The 17,743-nt window shown below is 40.8% G+C and overlaps 1 protein-coding gene across 4 annotated transcripts in view; it reads right to left on the bottom strand.

The window, feature by feature from the left end:
• ACO1 (aconitase 1) overlaps nucleotides 1–17,743 on the bottom strand; it is a 48,659-nt gene that overhangs the window by 5,353 nt on the left and 25,563 nt on the right. For all 4 annotated transcript variants that reach the window (XM_018554469.1, XM_018554471.1, XM_018554467.1 and 1 more), the window contains exons 7-16: nucleotides 16,665–16,804; nucleotides 15,306–15,477; nucleotides 10,887–10,987; nucleotides 9,791–9,907; nucleotides 6,079–6,238; nucleotides 4,497–4,632; nucleotides 3,772–3,856; nucleotides 2,994–3,150; nucleotides 1,498–1,622; nucleotides 310–414 (exon numbers count right to left, since the gene is read on the bottom strand). In XM_018554469.1, the coding sequence (XP_018409971.1) occupies nucleotides 310–414; nucleotides 1,498–1,622; nucleotides 2,994–3,150; nucleotides 3,772–3,856; nucleotides 4,497–4,632; nucleotides 6,079–6,238; nucleotides 9,791–9,907; nucleotides 10,887–10,987; nucleotides 15,306–15,477; nucleotides 16,665–16,804 (1,298 nt within the window). The remainder of the gene's footprint in view (nucleotides 1–309; nucleotides 415–1,497; nucleotides 1,623–2,993; nucleotides 3,151–3,771; nucleotides 3,857–4,496; nucleotides 4,633–6,078; nucleotides 6,239–9,790; nucleotides 9,908–10,886; nucleotides 10,988–15,305; nucleotides 15,478–16,664; nucleotides 16,805–17,743) is intronic.

Below are 17,743 nucleotides of genomic sequence, written 5' to 3'. Positions count from 1 at the left end.
ATTTTTTTGAAAGTAAGGGGGGGGGGGGGGGTCCGATTATTGACTTATTTTTGAAGGTGCATTCTCTACAACTGTCAATCGTATTGTTCCTGTACTGCTTAGTGAGGCACGGACCTGAAACCAGCATAGGCAGATTAGGTGCCCCGACACGCCACTGGCTCCATGCTTGCTCTTACTTAGCAACTCAACACAAAATGAAAGGATTAGAAAGAGAAATCCTGAACCTTTAAAAGCAAAATCAGCAGTGCAGTTCCCAGATTTCAATTTCCGATCATACATGACCACTTTTCACAATATGATTACACATACCAAGTTGTCAAAGAAAGGAGGAGATTTGATGTAGGTTGACTTGGCATCCCAAGGATATAACTGATCAGTTGGTGCTTTCAGATTATTCCAGCTCTCATTCACGGTCTGAAAAAAAAAAAAATACCAAGAATGAATTTTGCATTTAAATATGGTAGCATTAAAAACTTTGGGTCTGTTTTGCAACCAACGCGACATTTGTAGTTTTGGGCAACCGTGTGGCCAAATAGTGACTGTCCACCCTTTTCTCTTATTTCAGGAAAACTCAACCTCACCACTACTGCAGTACTTAAATGACAGATGTTTATTTTTACAGCAGCTAACCTGAATATTAAACGTGTCCTTAGATTGCATGTCACATAAAAGAAGATTAACAACCACAAACAAAAAGATAGTTTTCATAAAATGTCCCACAATGTATCCACATTTTTCAAAATGCATATAAATGGTAAATCAGCACTAGAAGTAGAATAGTGTTCACATTTCTCCTGCATTAAAAGGGCAAGCAGATCAACAAGATGCCAACAGTTATAAAGTGCAGGCACCTAGAGGGGGCAGCATATACCTGAAGCAACCTGCATCATCCCCTAGATTGTTCTAGACGGGACAATTTTCAACAATTCCAATGTAAAAAATTTGCTTATCAGCTCCAATGCCCTTAGCCGCTTACTATACCACACATTTCTATTGGCCCAACTGAAGAATGGACTGCCTTACTGGCCAATAAGAATGTAACAAAGAAAACCACTATACATTCCCTTAATGACCACAACAAAAGGTTTCCCTAAAGGGAATTAATCTCATACATCCTTATGGCTTTTTTTACTTAAAGGAAAAGTACACCTAGAGATGCAATATCCACTTCTGCCCTCTTCTCCCTGTATTGCTCGAGATAAATATAATCTCAGCTTGCCTATCTCCACTGAGATATTTACATAGTCTTTCCAGTGTGTCTTTGGAATTCTGCCTAGTCCTGTATAGTGCTGCCTGCATATGCACGGCCTTTTTTTAAGTCCATCACAAGGCTGACTGGCTTTGAAAACATGGGATTTCCACATACTTTTTAGCACCCTAAAATATTACAATTTCATTAGATTCATTTCTATCTTGTGTTTGGACTTTGAGGTTTTTGTAACAATGGAATATTAATATGTTTTGACAGTTTATATATGAAGCCATAAAACTGAATACCTCTATTTTTTCATATACTTCTTTGAACATTCCTGGGATAACATATTTGCGCTCTACAGCCTGTATTTCATCTCTGGTGGGCCAGACCTCTTTGAGAAATACGGGTTTCCCATCAGCATTGGTTCCTGAAAAAGTGATGGTAATGGACATTAAAAGATCAAACATTAATAGCAATTGCTCTGTTATACAAGTTTTCTTACCACCATAAAAAAGTAATATTGATTCTGATGCATTTGCGGTTATCTACTAATTTTCAACTTTGTTGCTTTTATAAAGAACATTTTTGTACTCCTCTATAGATGTCTCTAAATGTATCTACCCTGTTCTAGGAAAAGAAAAAAAAAACCCATCAGGAACTGGATTCTCCGAAACATTAGCACTAGAAGACTATCTGCACCAGAAAATTCCATGTGCGTAAAGTACATTAATTTCTAAGGGCAAACTCCAAAATCGTATCTTCCAGGACTATGGAGAGTCTATCAGGAGTTACTTCAGTAAACAATCACCGTGGCCCTAGCAAGTACACTGGCTTCCATATACATTTTGAGTAGCTGTTGATGGCAGGCAGGGCTGCATAATCCGCTTTCAGATGCCTTGTTTGCCTTCAGACCTATTGTATGAGATGGAGGTGATTCTTGAAGCCTTACAAGTGGGCCAGGATGGAAAGCATACACTATTATTACTTTACTTTGTACTTTTCCAAAGCAGGCCATCAGGTAAGGCTGAGGAGTAGTCAATCCAGAAGCTGCAAAAGTAAACCCCAGTAACTCTGCAGCAACTGAAGAATCTTGTTAGTACAGAAGGATCCCAACACAAAGAAAAAAGGTTTGCTTCTCTCAGTGCAGAGAGAAGAGGTCCATTTTCCAAAAGGACACTAGTAAAAAAAAAAAAAAAAAAACAGGCATACTGGGAGTGAGAGCGGGCTTACTGGGTTGTCCTTATAGCTTTGTCTCGTAATGGACGATTAAGAAATGTCACTAAAAAACTGATGTGTGGACTAACAATTTAAGGGTTACATAGGGACAAAATTTAGCACAGTAGATGTGCAAGTGCACTGGGTCAAAAGTAAGACATCATGAATAATAGGCTGATTTTTTTTTTTTAACCTGCTCAAAAATTTTGTTTTCTACTGCCAACACAAGCGCATGGTAATATAATAGGCCAGTAGGTGGCAGCACATCACTTTAGGAGCAGAGTTTTTTTTATAAATAATTAGAGACAATGCTTCATAAAACGTTTACCATTATCATCAGGGTTCACCAGTCTAAACAAAAATCAGTATGTAGCGCTACATACAAATCTTTTAATTGTCAAAAGTATAAATGATAGGTTCAGCACCCATCATGGTAATAGTATCTTTACAATATCTGTAGGTTATGAGCACCACAATACCATCTAGCTTTGTGAAAATCCTGAACTAGATCCGTACAGCAAGACAGAGTCCAGATCTTATGCGGATAGATAATATATAGAAATATGCAAAACATAGTTCTTACCTAAAGGTTCCGTCTCAAAGTTAATTCTGATGGTCCCAGCTATAGCGTAGGCAATGACGAGTGGTGGAGAAGCTAGGTAATTTGCCCGAGTATTTGGATGAACACGGCCTTCAAAATTTCTGTTACCAGATAACACACCTACAGCAACTAAGTCTCCCTGGAGACAGAAGGACAACATGGTAGATACTAAATAAAAGTTGGTACACATAAACCAAAATCAACACACTGCATTATCAGACTTCTTAATCACTTCATAATTAGACACAATATATCAAAATATCACTACGTAGCATGTGCAGACATTCACATGTCAAACGCTGCTTTAATCCTGGGGTAGATGAACATTTGGAGATTGACTGACCTGGCCTGCACTCCATCTGTTTCAGTCTTAACCTACACTTAGGGCCTGTTCACACGTAGCATAGTGTTAATTGCACAATTGCATTGCACTTACATTGAAAAAGTCTATAACTGATTAAGAAATCCTCATCTGAACACCCACTGACGCTCAGTGACCGAGGATCAACATGACATCTACGCAACAAGCACTTTCAGAAAACAAATTCAACAGCGGCCTACAGATTTAATATAGCAATGTGAAATGCCATCATGCCAGCATAGTGCATGCCCACTGTTTTCCTGAAATCTTTAAGCATCATAAATTGTCCCATAATGCACTCCACGTTTTTAATAGATTGCTTGATGTATCTAATGCGTTTAGATTTGGATGGTGTGGGAAAGTGAAGTGTGTGTGAATCAGGTTAATGTCATATTATACCTGAGTAATGGCTTCTACAACAGAGTCGGGTAAGGGGCCACTGTTTCCAATGCAGGTCATGCAGCCATATCCTACAACATCAAATCTGAAAAAAAAATAAGAAAAAAAAAAAAAAAAAAAATTGTTGAAATCAAAATGATGTGTTGAATAAACACAAAACATATACAGGGTTATTCACTAGAGGGTGAAGAGTTTGCAGAAGACAGGAGAAGTAAACAATCTAGGACAACATAGCCTATTAGGAAATATTCTCCAGTTCAGCTATCTTGTCCTAGATTGACCACTCCTCTTGCCTTCTCCAAACTCTTCACTCTTTAGTGAATAACACTGTTCATTTAGAAACTTTTAAAAAGCAGAACTATGACAACAGTGTTCCCTCATGACAAATGGGCTTTAACAGTCGAGATGGGTAAGGGGCCACTGTTTCCAATGCAGGTCACACGCATCTTACAACATAAAATCCGAGCAAGAAATTTTTTTAAAAAAATGTGCCAAATAAATGCAAAACATATAATTTAGAAACTTTTAAAAGCAGAACTATGACAACAATGTTCCCTCAGGACAAACAACATGGGTGACATCAGTTTAAAAAGAGTATGAAGAAACTACAGCCATATTCATGCAAATAACAGACAATGTTAAGTATTCCTAATCAGGTTCAGTGACACAGTTTGGTACCTTTAGAGATGTTATTCTTTAAAGACACTAGCTTGCAGGACTCTTACCCAAGCTTGGAAAGATAAGGCATAACACCACTATCTCGGAGGTAGTAGGTCACAACACCACTGCCAGGAGACAGACTTGTCTTGATGTAAGGTTTCACTGACAGGCCAGCTTCTATAGCTTTTTTGGCCAGTAATCCTAGGAGTAGAATAGATGACAGGTGAAATATCTGACAAGGTTCTGTACACATATGTCGTCATGCATATCTTATCCGTGAAGCAAAACCTGTGTTTTGCTGATACAGGACAGAACAGGCTTGCTTTATTGCTCCCCTGGGCAGAAGCACATAATTACCTTCTTCTTGCTTCCCCGCAGCAGGAAGCAAGGTTAAGAAGCCCAGTGTAAGCACCTTGCCTCACCTGTCAGCACAAGGCCAATCAGCAAGCACCACATAAAAAAGGAGCGAGAGTTACATGCACCTTCGTAGCTAGAAGAACTAAGTATTTTCTTCACTAGGATGAACCAAGCAGGAGTGGAGCATTTAACCTCTGCTAATATGAATGGGTTAAATGATCCGTAGTACATGATATGTAGCCCTGTACCCCCTTTTCCACTTACAGAGCTAGGTTATTTTTCTTTTAAATAAATATTCATGTCATTTTAATGGTATCTATCTACCAGTAGCTGCCTCATTTCCCACCCTCGGCTTATATTCGGGTCAATACTTTTTCCCAGTTTTTTTGGGTAAAATTAGGTACCTCGGCTTATATTCGGGACGGCTTATACTTGAGTCAATACGGTAAGCATGTAATGCTGGTAGACCAAGGCAAAGCTTACATAAAATTCACAAAACCCAATATAGACAAGCTGCTTTGTCCTGGCCAACATGAACAACTGAATTCCAGACCTAAACAATAATGAATGAATACGGCTACTGTTGAACTTGCAGTGAAAAAGTATTTGCAAGAACAGTATAAAGCGGTCATTTTATTAAAACTCTTTTGCTGGTTTTGTTTTTTTTTTAAATCTAAAAACATAGGTGAACTTCTCTTTCAGAAATGCACATTCCTTACTCATAGATTACTACAGGAGACAGTTGGCAGTACTAGAGGAAAAATAACTATCTGTTGTAAAGAATAGCACATATCACGGATATCTTGTTCCTGTTTAAATCTGACCCTAAAATGTGAACCAAAAAAAAAGTTCTGCACAACACTAACATCCTCTAAAACTTTATTGAAATCCAGCAGCCGACATGATCTTGTCCCCACCAAACGAACATCCACCGCTAATGCGTTTCACTCTGTCAGGCTTCATCATAGACGGCCAATGGGGGGCGGTCTTTGGATGCGTCAAGATCATGTCGGCTGCTGGATTACAATACATTTTAAGGCAATGTTAGCGGTGTCCTAACTTAGAGTTTTCCATAGAGTGCAGACACCTCCCTGCCGGCATCCGCACCACGCTAGGATAGTGAGACAGAGTCGTGTGGAGAAATGATTTACCTTTGTGTTCTGCAAATGTCCCTAAAATGTATTTAAGTTTGAATAGATCAGAAAATAAGTCTTGGTTTTGATACATTGTTGCACTTTGCCTCCACCTTTACCGGCAGTATAGATTGCAGTAAGCGCCAATGAAACTCACCTGCACCCAGCATGACAGAAGGGTTGCTGGTGTTGGTGCAGCTAGTGATAGCAGCTATGACCACAGAGCCATGGTTTAGCTCATAATCAACATCTTGATAGGAGAATTTCACTTTGTCATTATGATGTCCCTGAGGAATCTGGAAACCCTTAAACCCTTGCTGTAATAGAGGAAAGAAATTGCAATAAACACATTGGATTTACTAGTATTATGACATTTTATAAATTGATGACAGCCTAAAGATTTTTTTGAAGATCTAAAATACAGATATTTTTTTTAACCACATTCTCTTCTATGGAATTTGATCACTTTCAAACAGTGTGAACAGTATGTCTTTTTTCTTCATAGCCCTGATGTCTCTCAAGACAAGATTGGCTTCCAAGCTAGCCATAAAGGAACAGTGTTGTCTGAAGAGTTGAAGAAAGTTTGCGTTATATGTTCGGGGTAATAAAAATAGAAGATCAGCCTACATTAGGCTTGAAGCATATCTAGAACCACACACACAGTGCAGGATGGTGGTAAAATAAGGTGAGCCGCAATATAATAAACTACTTGTCACACACGAAAGAAAGCACTCTTATGACTAATGGCAACTATAATAACAAAGTAGTCGTTTAACCCTTTCGCTGCCAAGGACGTACATCGTACGGAGCTACAAAAGTGCTTCCAGCTGGCCAGCTCAGTACGTCGTACGGACCTGGCATTTACAGTTCTACTATAAGCAGATGGTCCCCTTTTGCAGAAAATTCAAAAATGGCTTGGCCAGCTGATTTGAAAAATGTTCCAGAGGGCTTGGCAGCGTAAGGGTTAAAACTGCGCCGCTTGTGTGGGGGATGAAGCTCATGGACACCCAAAAGCAGAGGGTGATCCATGAACTTAGTCCCTAACACAATCAGTGCAGTTTCAAACAAATTTCTGTTATACTTGCTCTTAGTCATAGGACCATATGATTGGTAAATGTTGTGGGTTGGAGACATAATGCACTCAGAAACTAGCATGCAATGTATTAATCTATAATAAGCAAGGTTCCCCGAAAAAAACGGAATCCCAAAATAGGAGCTGTCTATAATAATCAAACAGGTAATGATAATGTAACAACTTTTAATGAGAATTAATAATAAAGTAGAAAAACATATAAATACACCTACTGACAAAAAACATCTAAAATCAATTAAAATGACAAACAAGTCCTCCCTGATATAGCCCAGTATTGATTGATATAGATGAGGATCTAGTGACCGTTAATGGTGGTCACTAAGAGTCACTGATATTGGACACAAGCGCTGTGTTAGGCAAGCAAATACTCAGTATCAAAGAAGAGAAAAAGAAGGAATTACTCACTTCTGATGTGGTTTAGGTGGTAAGACAGTTCCTAACAAAAAAAGACTTCAAGCATGCATGAGGTAATGGTCACAATGGCTGTCCCAGACTGCTGGTCCCCGGTTTCAGCAACTTTATTTTCCTGTATGTTGGTATAATTGCTGCGAGGTCTGCTGTGGATCCTCCAAGTCGGCTCCTGCCTATGTAGTTGTATTCAGACCTGTGTTTGATAGTAAAGCTGGAAAGTTGTATTCCATATGTGCGGCCGCACTAACGAATGCAGGTGAATAAAGATCCACGAGGAGTGTAGCTTTCTCTTAATGGGTCCAGTCAGCATGGATTTAGCCAAAGAAAAGTGAGCAGATAGTATTCAGAGTAAAGGTAGTACTGTCAGATCCACCATGATTTGGTTGATTTGCTTTGCCATCAGTGTCCCCGAAGGGATTCCGTATATCCAGCAGAGTCTGCAGAGTAAAATCATGGGCACACAGGGAGGGCTGCACACACGTTTAACCCTAACGTTTCACCCCTGCACACCGGGGCTTCCTCAGAGGGACGTCCCTCCCTATATCAATCAATACTGGGCTATATCAGGGAGGACTTGTTTGTCATTTTAATTGATTTTAGATGTTTTTTGTCAGTAGGTGTATTTATGTTTTTCTACTTTATTATTAATTCTCATTAAAATTTGTTACATTATCATTACCTGTTTGATTATTATAGACAGCTCCTATTTTGGGATTCCGTTTTTTTCGGGGAACCTTGCTTATTATAGATTGACGCTGGAACCCAGGAGTTTTTTGTCCACTTTATTGTTATTTGAAGCGCTTCTCCTTTCCCCATTTGTTATCATGCAATGTATTACATTCATTCTTTTTAGTAAGATCATTTTTTTTTTTTACTTTAACCCCTTCGTGACTGACGACGTACAGTGTACGTCGCCAGCATCGGGGCTGTTTAAACAGACTCCCGGTGACTTTTGCCGCCGGGACTCTGTTTAAACTTGTAGAGCTGACTGTCGGCTTTCAACTACCACCATTTTATTCTATAGGGTCTTGGCATTCAGAAAATATATAATGTTGGGGGGTTTTACGTCATTTTCAGGCCTAAAATGTGGAATATAACATGGGTGCAAAAATTGAAAAAAGGGCCTCAGTCATGAAGGGGTTAACCACTTGCCATCCGGGGCATTTTCCTACTATTTGTGCACACATGACAAAATATACATTTTTGGCTAGAAAACAGCTTCAGACCCCCAACAATGATATATTTTCTGAAAGCTGAGGCCCTGTAGAACAAAAAAACGCTAGGTGCAATTTTTTACGTTGCACGGTTTTTGCGCAAATGTTTATCAAAGCCGTATTTTTAGGAAAAAATAAACTAAATTAAAATTTAGTGTACAGAAATATAATACCCAATTTTTTGGTAAAATATGAAAGACGGGATCATGACAGGTAAATAGATACCAAACATGTCAAGCCTTAAAATTGCGTTCGCCCGTGAAGCCGCAAAAAAATGTAAATACCCAAATTTCCCCATAGGGAACATTTTAAACGCTTTTAACGCTCATCAGTTTAGTGCCAACAGTAATTGACAGTGCTAGAATTATTGCTCTCGCTCCGACGTTTGCGGCGATATGTAACATGTGTAGCGCAATTGTCTTTTTCTTTTATGTTACTTTAAATTTTTAAAACTTTTTTCCACTTTATTTTTTCCACTAACCCTATTGCTATTACATAGGGAGCTAACAAGCACCCTATGTAATAGCAGATAGGGTGTGACAGGTCCTCTTTATGGAGACTTCAGGGGTCTTGCAGACCCCTGTCACCCAGGGACCCCAAAGAAGCTGAGGAAGCAGAGATCTGCTTCCCCAGCTTCATGTCCTAGCTCTAAGAGCCGGAGACTGTGTACAGTGACACCGGAAGTGATGTAATACACATCACTTCTGGGTCCAGTATTCGGAGGAGAGATCAGCGGCTGGAAGCCGCTGAATCTCTCTTCGGTCACTTCGGGCAGGCCCGCACGGGGACAGCGGTGCCCGGGGAAGACACCGGCAGCCGGGGGGCGCCGCCGCACGGTACAAACGATCCGGCGCCTGTACAGACCACTTCAAAGGGCCGCCGTCTATAGGCGTATTGCGGCCCGGAAGTGGTTAAATAAAAACACTGAATTTTATTTGATTCTTTTATGTGTTCTAGTTGGTGCCAAATAAAGTCCTATATATTGTTAGAAGATTTTCATATGTTTATTTGGTACCCCCAGTACTTTGCATGGATCATGTCTAAATCTTATGAACGTACTAACTCTGCCAAAGTACCTATGGCCAATCATATTTAATAATCTCCATCCCAAATTTTCTGATAATCTATTAGTACTACCCAGCTTATCTCACCTTAGCTCCAAGGCAACTTTCAAAGTCTGTTTTCATGTCAGCAACAGATACTTTATCCTGGGGTCTCTTTGGTCCACTGCAGCATGGCACCACTGTGTTGAGGTCCATCTCCACCACCTGCATTGGCAAGAAGATGTAGGAAGCAACATGATTTATTAAAACTGAACTTAATCAGTCTATTTCAATAAAACAAGGAGCAAAGTGCAGTACCCAACTCAAATACAACCTATCTTCTATTGGGCTGGCTTTAGTGATGTGAAATTTGGGTGCAATCTACATTTTGCTGCTTGTAATGATCTTTTTTGACACAGATATTTTAACTGAAGGAATCAAAAGGTTACAGTAAAAGTCCAGTCACTCAATAAAAAGAACAGGATATTGCCTCAATTATACGAAAGCTGCACACGAGGTTCTGATCAGGTAAAAATGTTCTAAATACCAGTTTTTAATTCTTCAAAAAATGGTCTCCCATAAACCCTTAATGCATTAGCTCAGGGGTAGCCGAACTCCGGCCCTCCAGCTGAGGTGGAACTACAAATCCCATGAGGCACTGCAAGATTCTCACAGCCATGACTCCCGGAGAGAAATGCATCATGGGATTTGTAGTTTCACCACAGCTGGAGGGCTGTAGTTTGGCTACCCCTGCATTTTTGGTTAAAAAAAATGCATAGCAAATGAGATGTGCAGACTGCAGTCACTCAAACTACAATTGCCAACATGTACTGCATTGGCAGAATGTTGAGATGCATGCAGAAGGGGGTAAGGTAGGTTTAACTTAGGATTTCCCTTTGCATGTGAACCCTCTGTAGTGTGAGTCTGATAAACTTTTTTGGTTTCCTGGATAGATTTGTAAGAGTATCCATATGCCATATTATTTCTTATTTAACAGTAACAGATTTTTTCCCCTTGAATGCACTTCTGTATGGAACCGGTCCAGAGCATTTACAGAGGCTCCTGTGTGCCACACATTGTAGATCTAGCAGGACTGTGAAAAGGATAAAATGTACAAAAGAACAGTTATCCCTTAAACAAAACTGTACAGAAACATAACATAACTTTCTATTTGTTTCAAAGTATGTAACATTCCAGATCTGACCTGGGTAAAATCTGGGTCTTGCTCTGTATTGCCGAAATCTCTGAAAAGCCCAGCAGCTTCTAAGTACTGCTGAATGTACTTTACTTTGTCTTCCTCACGACCTGCAACAAGAATATCAATTGTTAATGGAGGTGAAAATAATGTGTAAGTTTGTACGTAGAAGGATCAAGTGTCTACATTAAACGTTGTGCATAGTCTCTACTACAGCCATTCTCAACCAGGGTTCCATAGAATCCTAGGGTTACTTAAGCTGTGATTGGCTGACCTCACACTTGATGATGCCCGCATAGTTCCAGGTCCTTCACCACTTGGCAGAGCCAGCAGCATTACACCAATATTCTTTTTAGCTGTCTGTAAGGGTGGCATTCTAACCGCCACTATCACAGGATCATTCTTTCCAATGATCACCAAGTATGAATTGGTTTTAGCTGAGGTTCCCCGAGACCTGAGAACTATTTCAAGGGTTCCTCTAGAGTACAAAGGTACTTTATTGAACAACAACCAACCAAGGAATTCAGGAGCAAGACAGTACCATGGTCCTGTGGAAGGGGATAAAAAGGCACAAACTAGGGATGTCCTGATACCACTTTTTCAAGACCAAGTACGTCCCCTCATGTACTTGCCGATACCAATTACCGATACTTTTTCTTAAAGGGACAGGTGACATTTTAAAAAAACAATAGACTTTTAGGCCAATTTTTTTATGATTATGAAGAACTTTAATTTAAGACTGTTTTAGAACAATAAAACATTTAACCTATTCATGTTTTCAACCGTGATCGTCTGGGACCGCCCAGGCTGTATTGCAGCGGGAAACCGTGCGATCTGATTGTTGCGGGGCTGGTTTAAATTTTTTTCAATTTTTATTTACTTTGTAAAAATGTTTAATTTCTATTCATTTCATTATTTTTACTTTATCGCCTTTTTATTTTTTAAAATTTGTTTATTTAGTTACATTTTTAATTTATTACTTTTTTAACTCTATTTTTTAACTTAACTTTATTGCTATCACACAGGGGATAAAAAAAAAAAAAAAAACCCTGTGTGATAGCATTTGGAGGTGACAGGTACTCTTTATTGACCCCGTCACCTCCAACACAGGAGTTCTAGAACAATACTGTGCTAGAACTCCTGTGACAAGAAAGAGCAGCGGCCGGGAACAGAGGCTGAGGGAGGTGACAGAGCCTGTCACCGCTCCATGCCCCCTGCTCTCAGCGCTCCACGCCCCCCGCCGTCACGACAATTTTTTAAAAGGTTAGAAACTCTAATTACAGATTTGAACATTGCTTCAGTACCCAGAAAGTCTCACCCCATCCACTGAGAAATTGTGAATCACTGCAAGATATGACTGTCGGCATGGAACATGTTAGCTTATGTCTACCGATTATTACCCAGTGATCTTGCCCATTCAATTTCACAGTGCTCCTCCTGCAAAATGCACAATGCTTCTGGGTATAAAGTAGCATGTAATGACCTCCCATGATTCAGCACGCTCAGGACTAACAGCCAAAAAGCTGCTCTGTAAGCTCGGTCATCAGTCTAAAAGTTAATGAGGGGAATTTATCCAAACTGGAGCAAAGAGAATATGGAGCAGTTGACCATGGCAATTATATCTGCATCTCAGTTTCATTTTCCGAGCCCAATTGAACAAACTAAAGAGATGGGCTGATTGGTTGCAACGGGCAACTGCTCCAGATTCTGTCTGCTCCAGTTTTGATAAAATTCACCTCAATGTATTTTGTAGTGGCTGCAACAGAAACAGGGGCGGCAGGGAGCTGCCCTACCACGGTCTAACTTGAGCTATCTTATCACTGCTCTAAAAAGGCCAACCTGAAGGTTCTGTTTAAAGCTGGCCACTTTGTTAATTGTAGATTTTGTGCGTTTATCAATATTAGTAATTCTTTTGAGGAACGTTAAGAAGTTTCAACAGGCCATATCGTGGAAATGTAGCAGAGCGTCTTCCGTGAGCTAGCACTATAATCCAGCCACAGATTGGACAAACACACTGCAATGGAAAGCTGATAGAGCACAAGCAGTCCCACTGATCAGATTCCAAAGAACAGAAGACATGTTTTTACTACAATGAACTTAAAGGCTTCCTAAACCCTTTGGTTTTTTGCATATATCTAGTAAATATATGCAAAAAAGTAAAAAAAAAACAAAAAAAATCTGCTTTAAAACTTACCCGTTTTCACCGCGCGCTCCCGTCCGAGAATCCGAAACTGCTCAGGCAGCCACAAAGCATCTTGGGGCATGCGCAGTTCGGATTTTCGGCCGGGAGACGAGGAGAGACCCAAGGTAAGTCTATGGACGCGTGCACCCGCATGCAGACACCATGGGACAGGAAGTGCCAGCAAGGACAGAGGAGTCCACGCTGGATCGGACACCCGCCGCAGCGCTGGAGAGAAGGCTGAAAACTACAGGAAAGAAGAGGAAGATCGGATTAAGAGACATCATTTAAGATAAGTGCTGACTTTAAAATTTGGGGCGGGGGGAGGGAAAAAAATTATCCTTTAATGTCACTTTAAAATAAAATAGTGTTAAAGCAAACCCACAAAGTAAATCAAAGTTCAAGTAACCAAGTAATAATATTTGGCTAGTGGAAGGAAATCAAGTTCCTGCAGTAAACTAGTGCTTACACATAGAAAACATACTGATTCTACTCATATAATGGCAGTAAGACCATTATAGAAGCTACCAGGTGATACATTTACCACAGTAAAACACAACGTTTTATAGCTGTTTTACAAAGCAGTAAAAAGGAACCTGGCTGTACTGGCCGGACAAAGTGAGATCTTATAAGACAAGTGGCTAATTGTCATCCTATATTGTATTCTAAAATTAACCAGTGGCTGTTTCTGATACACAGGCAGTCCCTGGGTTACGAACAAGATAGGGACTGTAGGTTTGTTCTTAAGTTGAATTTGTATGAGAGTTGGAACAGTACATTTTTTACGTGCAACTCCAGCCCAAATAGTTTTTTTTTTGTTTTGGATAGCATAGGGAAGGGTTAACCCCCTGTAACATTTGTATTGCTGTGTGTGCCCCTGTTCAGAAGATTTCACTTCACTTTCTGTCCCTGTAACAATTGGATTTTGAAAATTGGAAACAAGGATTGGTGATAAAGCTTCAGTGGAGACACCTTTTTCCCCATAATAAATTTCACAGAAGTGAATTTCCCTTCCTAGGGTTAGATTTGCTCTCACTTTCTGTTGTCTCAAGATGTAATCTTTCTAATGAGGATACAGACAGCAATAAAAACCTCATAGGTGACCCGAAAGAAGAGGCGGGCACCCTTCGTCTGTACGTCTAACAAGAGCCAACTTCCTATAATGTACGCACAGTTTTTGTTTTTTTTTTTAATATACAGGGGTACGGGTACTCCTAGAATGAGATCCTAATAGGTTGGACTTGATGGACTAATGTCTTTATTCAACCTCAAATACTATATGTAACTATGTACTACGAACCAGACCCAAAAAGGGGGGCACTCCGAGTCGGCACGAGCGCGGTACACGTTGGCTGCAGCCAGGGACCCCCCCTCTGTACAGCAATGGCTTCTGTTTGCAAGTCGGATGTTTGCAACCCAGGGACTGCCTGCATACTTAGTTCTCCATTTATCAAAAAAAAAAAACCTGTTTTGTAGCATTAGGAGTCTAATAACTAGCTCATACAACTAGCTCATAAACACAAATACTGTACACACTTAACGTAATTAGTACTCTTTTTATGTTCAAGGAACAAATGGCTCTACTAAAATGTTTCACCTTACAGAACTCCCCTAAACACTATCTACATCTTATGGTAGGATCTGCATCTAAAGTGACCAATGGGCACTGGCAGCAGATGACTGCTACTTCTACAGCATGTCATTTTCTTTCTCTCTAGTAACTCCTGTGCTCTGATATGCAAATATCGACTAGCTCCCCTTGTAAAGAAAGGAGCATCATCATCTTCTGTGCTGCACTATTGGCCAATAAGACACCCATCATCACAACGATTGGCCAGTTTTAAAAAACACACAAGGTAAGGCCAGGTACTCAAAACAAAAATGACATGCAGCCTACATATTTTTAACCACTTCAAGACTAGTTGTTTAGACCCCCTTCCTGTCCCGGCCATTTTTCAGTATTCAGCGCTGCAGTACATGTTTCACCTGTAGGCTTATTCATAGAGGAGTGCTGGCATTTGTTGCTTTATACACTTAATTCACTGATATACTGAATTTGCTGTGAATTTCAATAAAGTCTGCAGTATTGGAATTCTCCGGATAGTGCTGTCTGTTCGTATACAGTACACATAGGTGTTACAGATTCTACTGCATACACAATGACCTGCAGGCAGGAAAGGATTCTGATAGAAGAACACACATTTCAGAATAAAACAGAGCACTCAAACTAAAAAGAGAAATATCCATACCCGTTTGCTGAAGATATTGTATGCTGATCAGATCCACAGGAAAAAATGCAGCTGTGGCTCCATATTCAGGGCACATGTTGGCAATAGTGGCTCTGTCAGCAATAGAAAGCCGAGCAACACCCGGGCCAAAAAACTCCACAAACTTTCCCACAACGCCAACTTGACGGAGGTGCTGTGAAGTAATAGAACATAACTTTCTTACATGAAATATACATACAGGAAACACAAGTTCATGGTGACTGAATACATAAACGGTGTGATGGTGTGGTACAGTGGTCATCTAAGTCATGGCCTGAAACATCTGCCACCCGAGACCAAGCTGCACCCCCCCCTGGAGAGAGACCCGTTGGGAGATGCATAAATTAAGCCAACTACCCTTTGCCCTACCGAAGTAGGCCCCCAGAGCAAGAAGGGTACAGGTAGGGGGGACTTGTCAACTGTAGACCCGCCTACCTTGGAGCTGGCGCTTTGAACCCCCAGAATGGGAGAAGCAGCCTGTGAAGGAAGAGTCCAACGGTGTGCACACCCTTGCCGTTTGGACTCACGCTCCTGCCCCACTCCTGACGCCCCTGCTTGCCGGTGTGGATTGTCGACAAGGCACAGTATTCGTGTCCTGCTGTGATCCAGCTCGGCTGCCCGCCACAGAGCCCATCAGGTCATTCGTCAATTCCTTTAGCTGGAGACTCCAGGGGACTCCATCTGGAGACACTACGCCAGCGAGGATGTTTGCCATCTCCTTCCATTATCGAGGGGAACCTCTGGGCAAATACTTTTTGTAAGGACCCTGGGGGACTCAGTCCTGGGAAATGTCCTGTGCACGAGACCCTACAGGTCCACTGTCCTGTGAGTGAGAGCTGCATGCCTCAGGAGGCCCCTGCTATCTAGCACAATAGGCCTGGAGTAAAATAACAAACGTTGCGATGCTCCTGTTCGGACAGAGGAAACACAAAATACTGGAGGTGGTTAGGAGGGACCGCCCTTTTTATTCTAATTGTGGATGATGTGTTTCCTGTTTCAGGTGAGAGGATCCCATCTCTCAGATGCTGCCCTGGACGATGACTGGGGAAAATAAGACTGCTACTCCTCTTGTGATTGTGTACATCAATGACAAGCAATACCAAACGGAGGAGAAAATAAAGGCAAACAACTAAATAATAAAAACCAGTGATCTGAAGTCACTTTCATTAAAGTGGAAATGTGTTGCTGAAGTGCAACAATTGGTCATATATCATCCCATCTATTTATAAATCATCACTGTTAAAATAAATAACCAAGAAGGACAGCAAGTGAGAGAGAGAGAGCGCACAAGAGAAAAAGAGGGGGAAAAAAAAAAAAGCGAGTACATTTCTGGAAACATACCTTAGTTACTGTGAGTACAATGTCTGTAGAGGTCACCAAATGGTGAGGGTTCCCAACCAGTTTATAGCCAATCACTTCAGGAAGCACCATGCTAATAGGCTGGCCAAGCATAACTGCTTCAGCTTCAATGCCTCCAACACCTAAATTACACAATTGACAAAGAGCATAAAGCAATTAGAGATAATAAAAGTAATATAAAAAAAAAAACCCAAACATTAACCTACTCTCTAAAAGAATCTACACTCACCTGCACCCAAAGTACAATTTACTATATTATTGAAGCATATGTCCAGTCACATTTTTAGAGGGTATGGATCAGAACTCCAGTTGGCTTATTACGGCTATATGAGGCTTAGAAAGATTTCCTCTCACTTCCTGTCCTGTTGTGAATGGTTTAACCAAATAAGAAAGGAGAGAAAATACTTTCAGGAGGTAGCCTTCCCCTACTCTACTCTACCTGCGCTGCATTTGGAAATTTCCTAGCACTTCCTGTCCAGTGAAACCGTTGTCAGTACAACAGGAAGTGACGAGAAATATTTTAACGGAGCCCCAGATAGTACTAAAAGGGATTCTAATCCTTCCCCATAATATTGGTCAATTGGCTGAAGATGAAGTCTTCAGCCTGTGACTCACTGCATGCGAAGCCGTGCGTCACGGAAATTTTCATGCAGTGTGTGAGCTGGGCGCGGCCAGATGAAAGACTTCATCTTTAGCCAATGGGCTCACATGTATCAACTGAATGGACTTCACATCCCGATGTGTGGGTTTATACGTGCAAGCCAATTGGCTGAAGATGAAACTGTGGTCTCCGCATGCTCAGCTATGCTAGCTCTTTCAAGCCGATGTGCCAGTTTAAAAATTGAAAGACACACAGCAGGAGAAGGTCTGTGCGCCGCCGCTTCTCTATGCAGCGCGGAGCTTTGTATGCAGTAGGTCACCGGCTTTAGGCTGGACATACATTTTAACAATCCCAGGAGACCTTTGTTTAGCTATGCATATATGATTAACTGCTTTAAAAGAAAAAACACATTGGGTGGAATTTATCAAAGCTGGAGCAGACAAAATCTGGAGCACCTGTG

The sequence above is a fragment of the Nanorana parkeri genome, unplaced genomic scaffold, assembly GCF_000935625.1.
Source record: "Nanorana parkeri isolate BGI_ZX_2015 unplaced genomic scaffold, ASM93562v1 scaffold160, whole genome shotgun sequence".
Classification (NCBI taxonomy): domain Eukaryota; kingdom Metazoa; phylum Chordata; class Amphibia; order Anura; family Dicroglossidae; genus Nanorana; species Nanorana parkeri.
The sequence above is the reverse complement of the archived record's forward strand: the minus strand, read 5'-3'. Positions and strand labels throughout refer to the sequence as shown.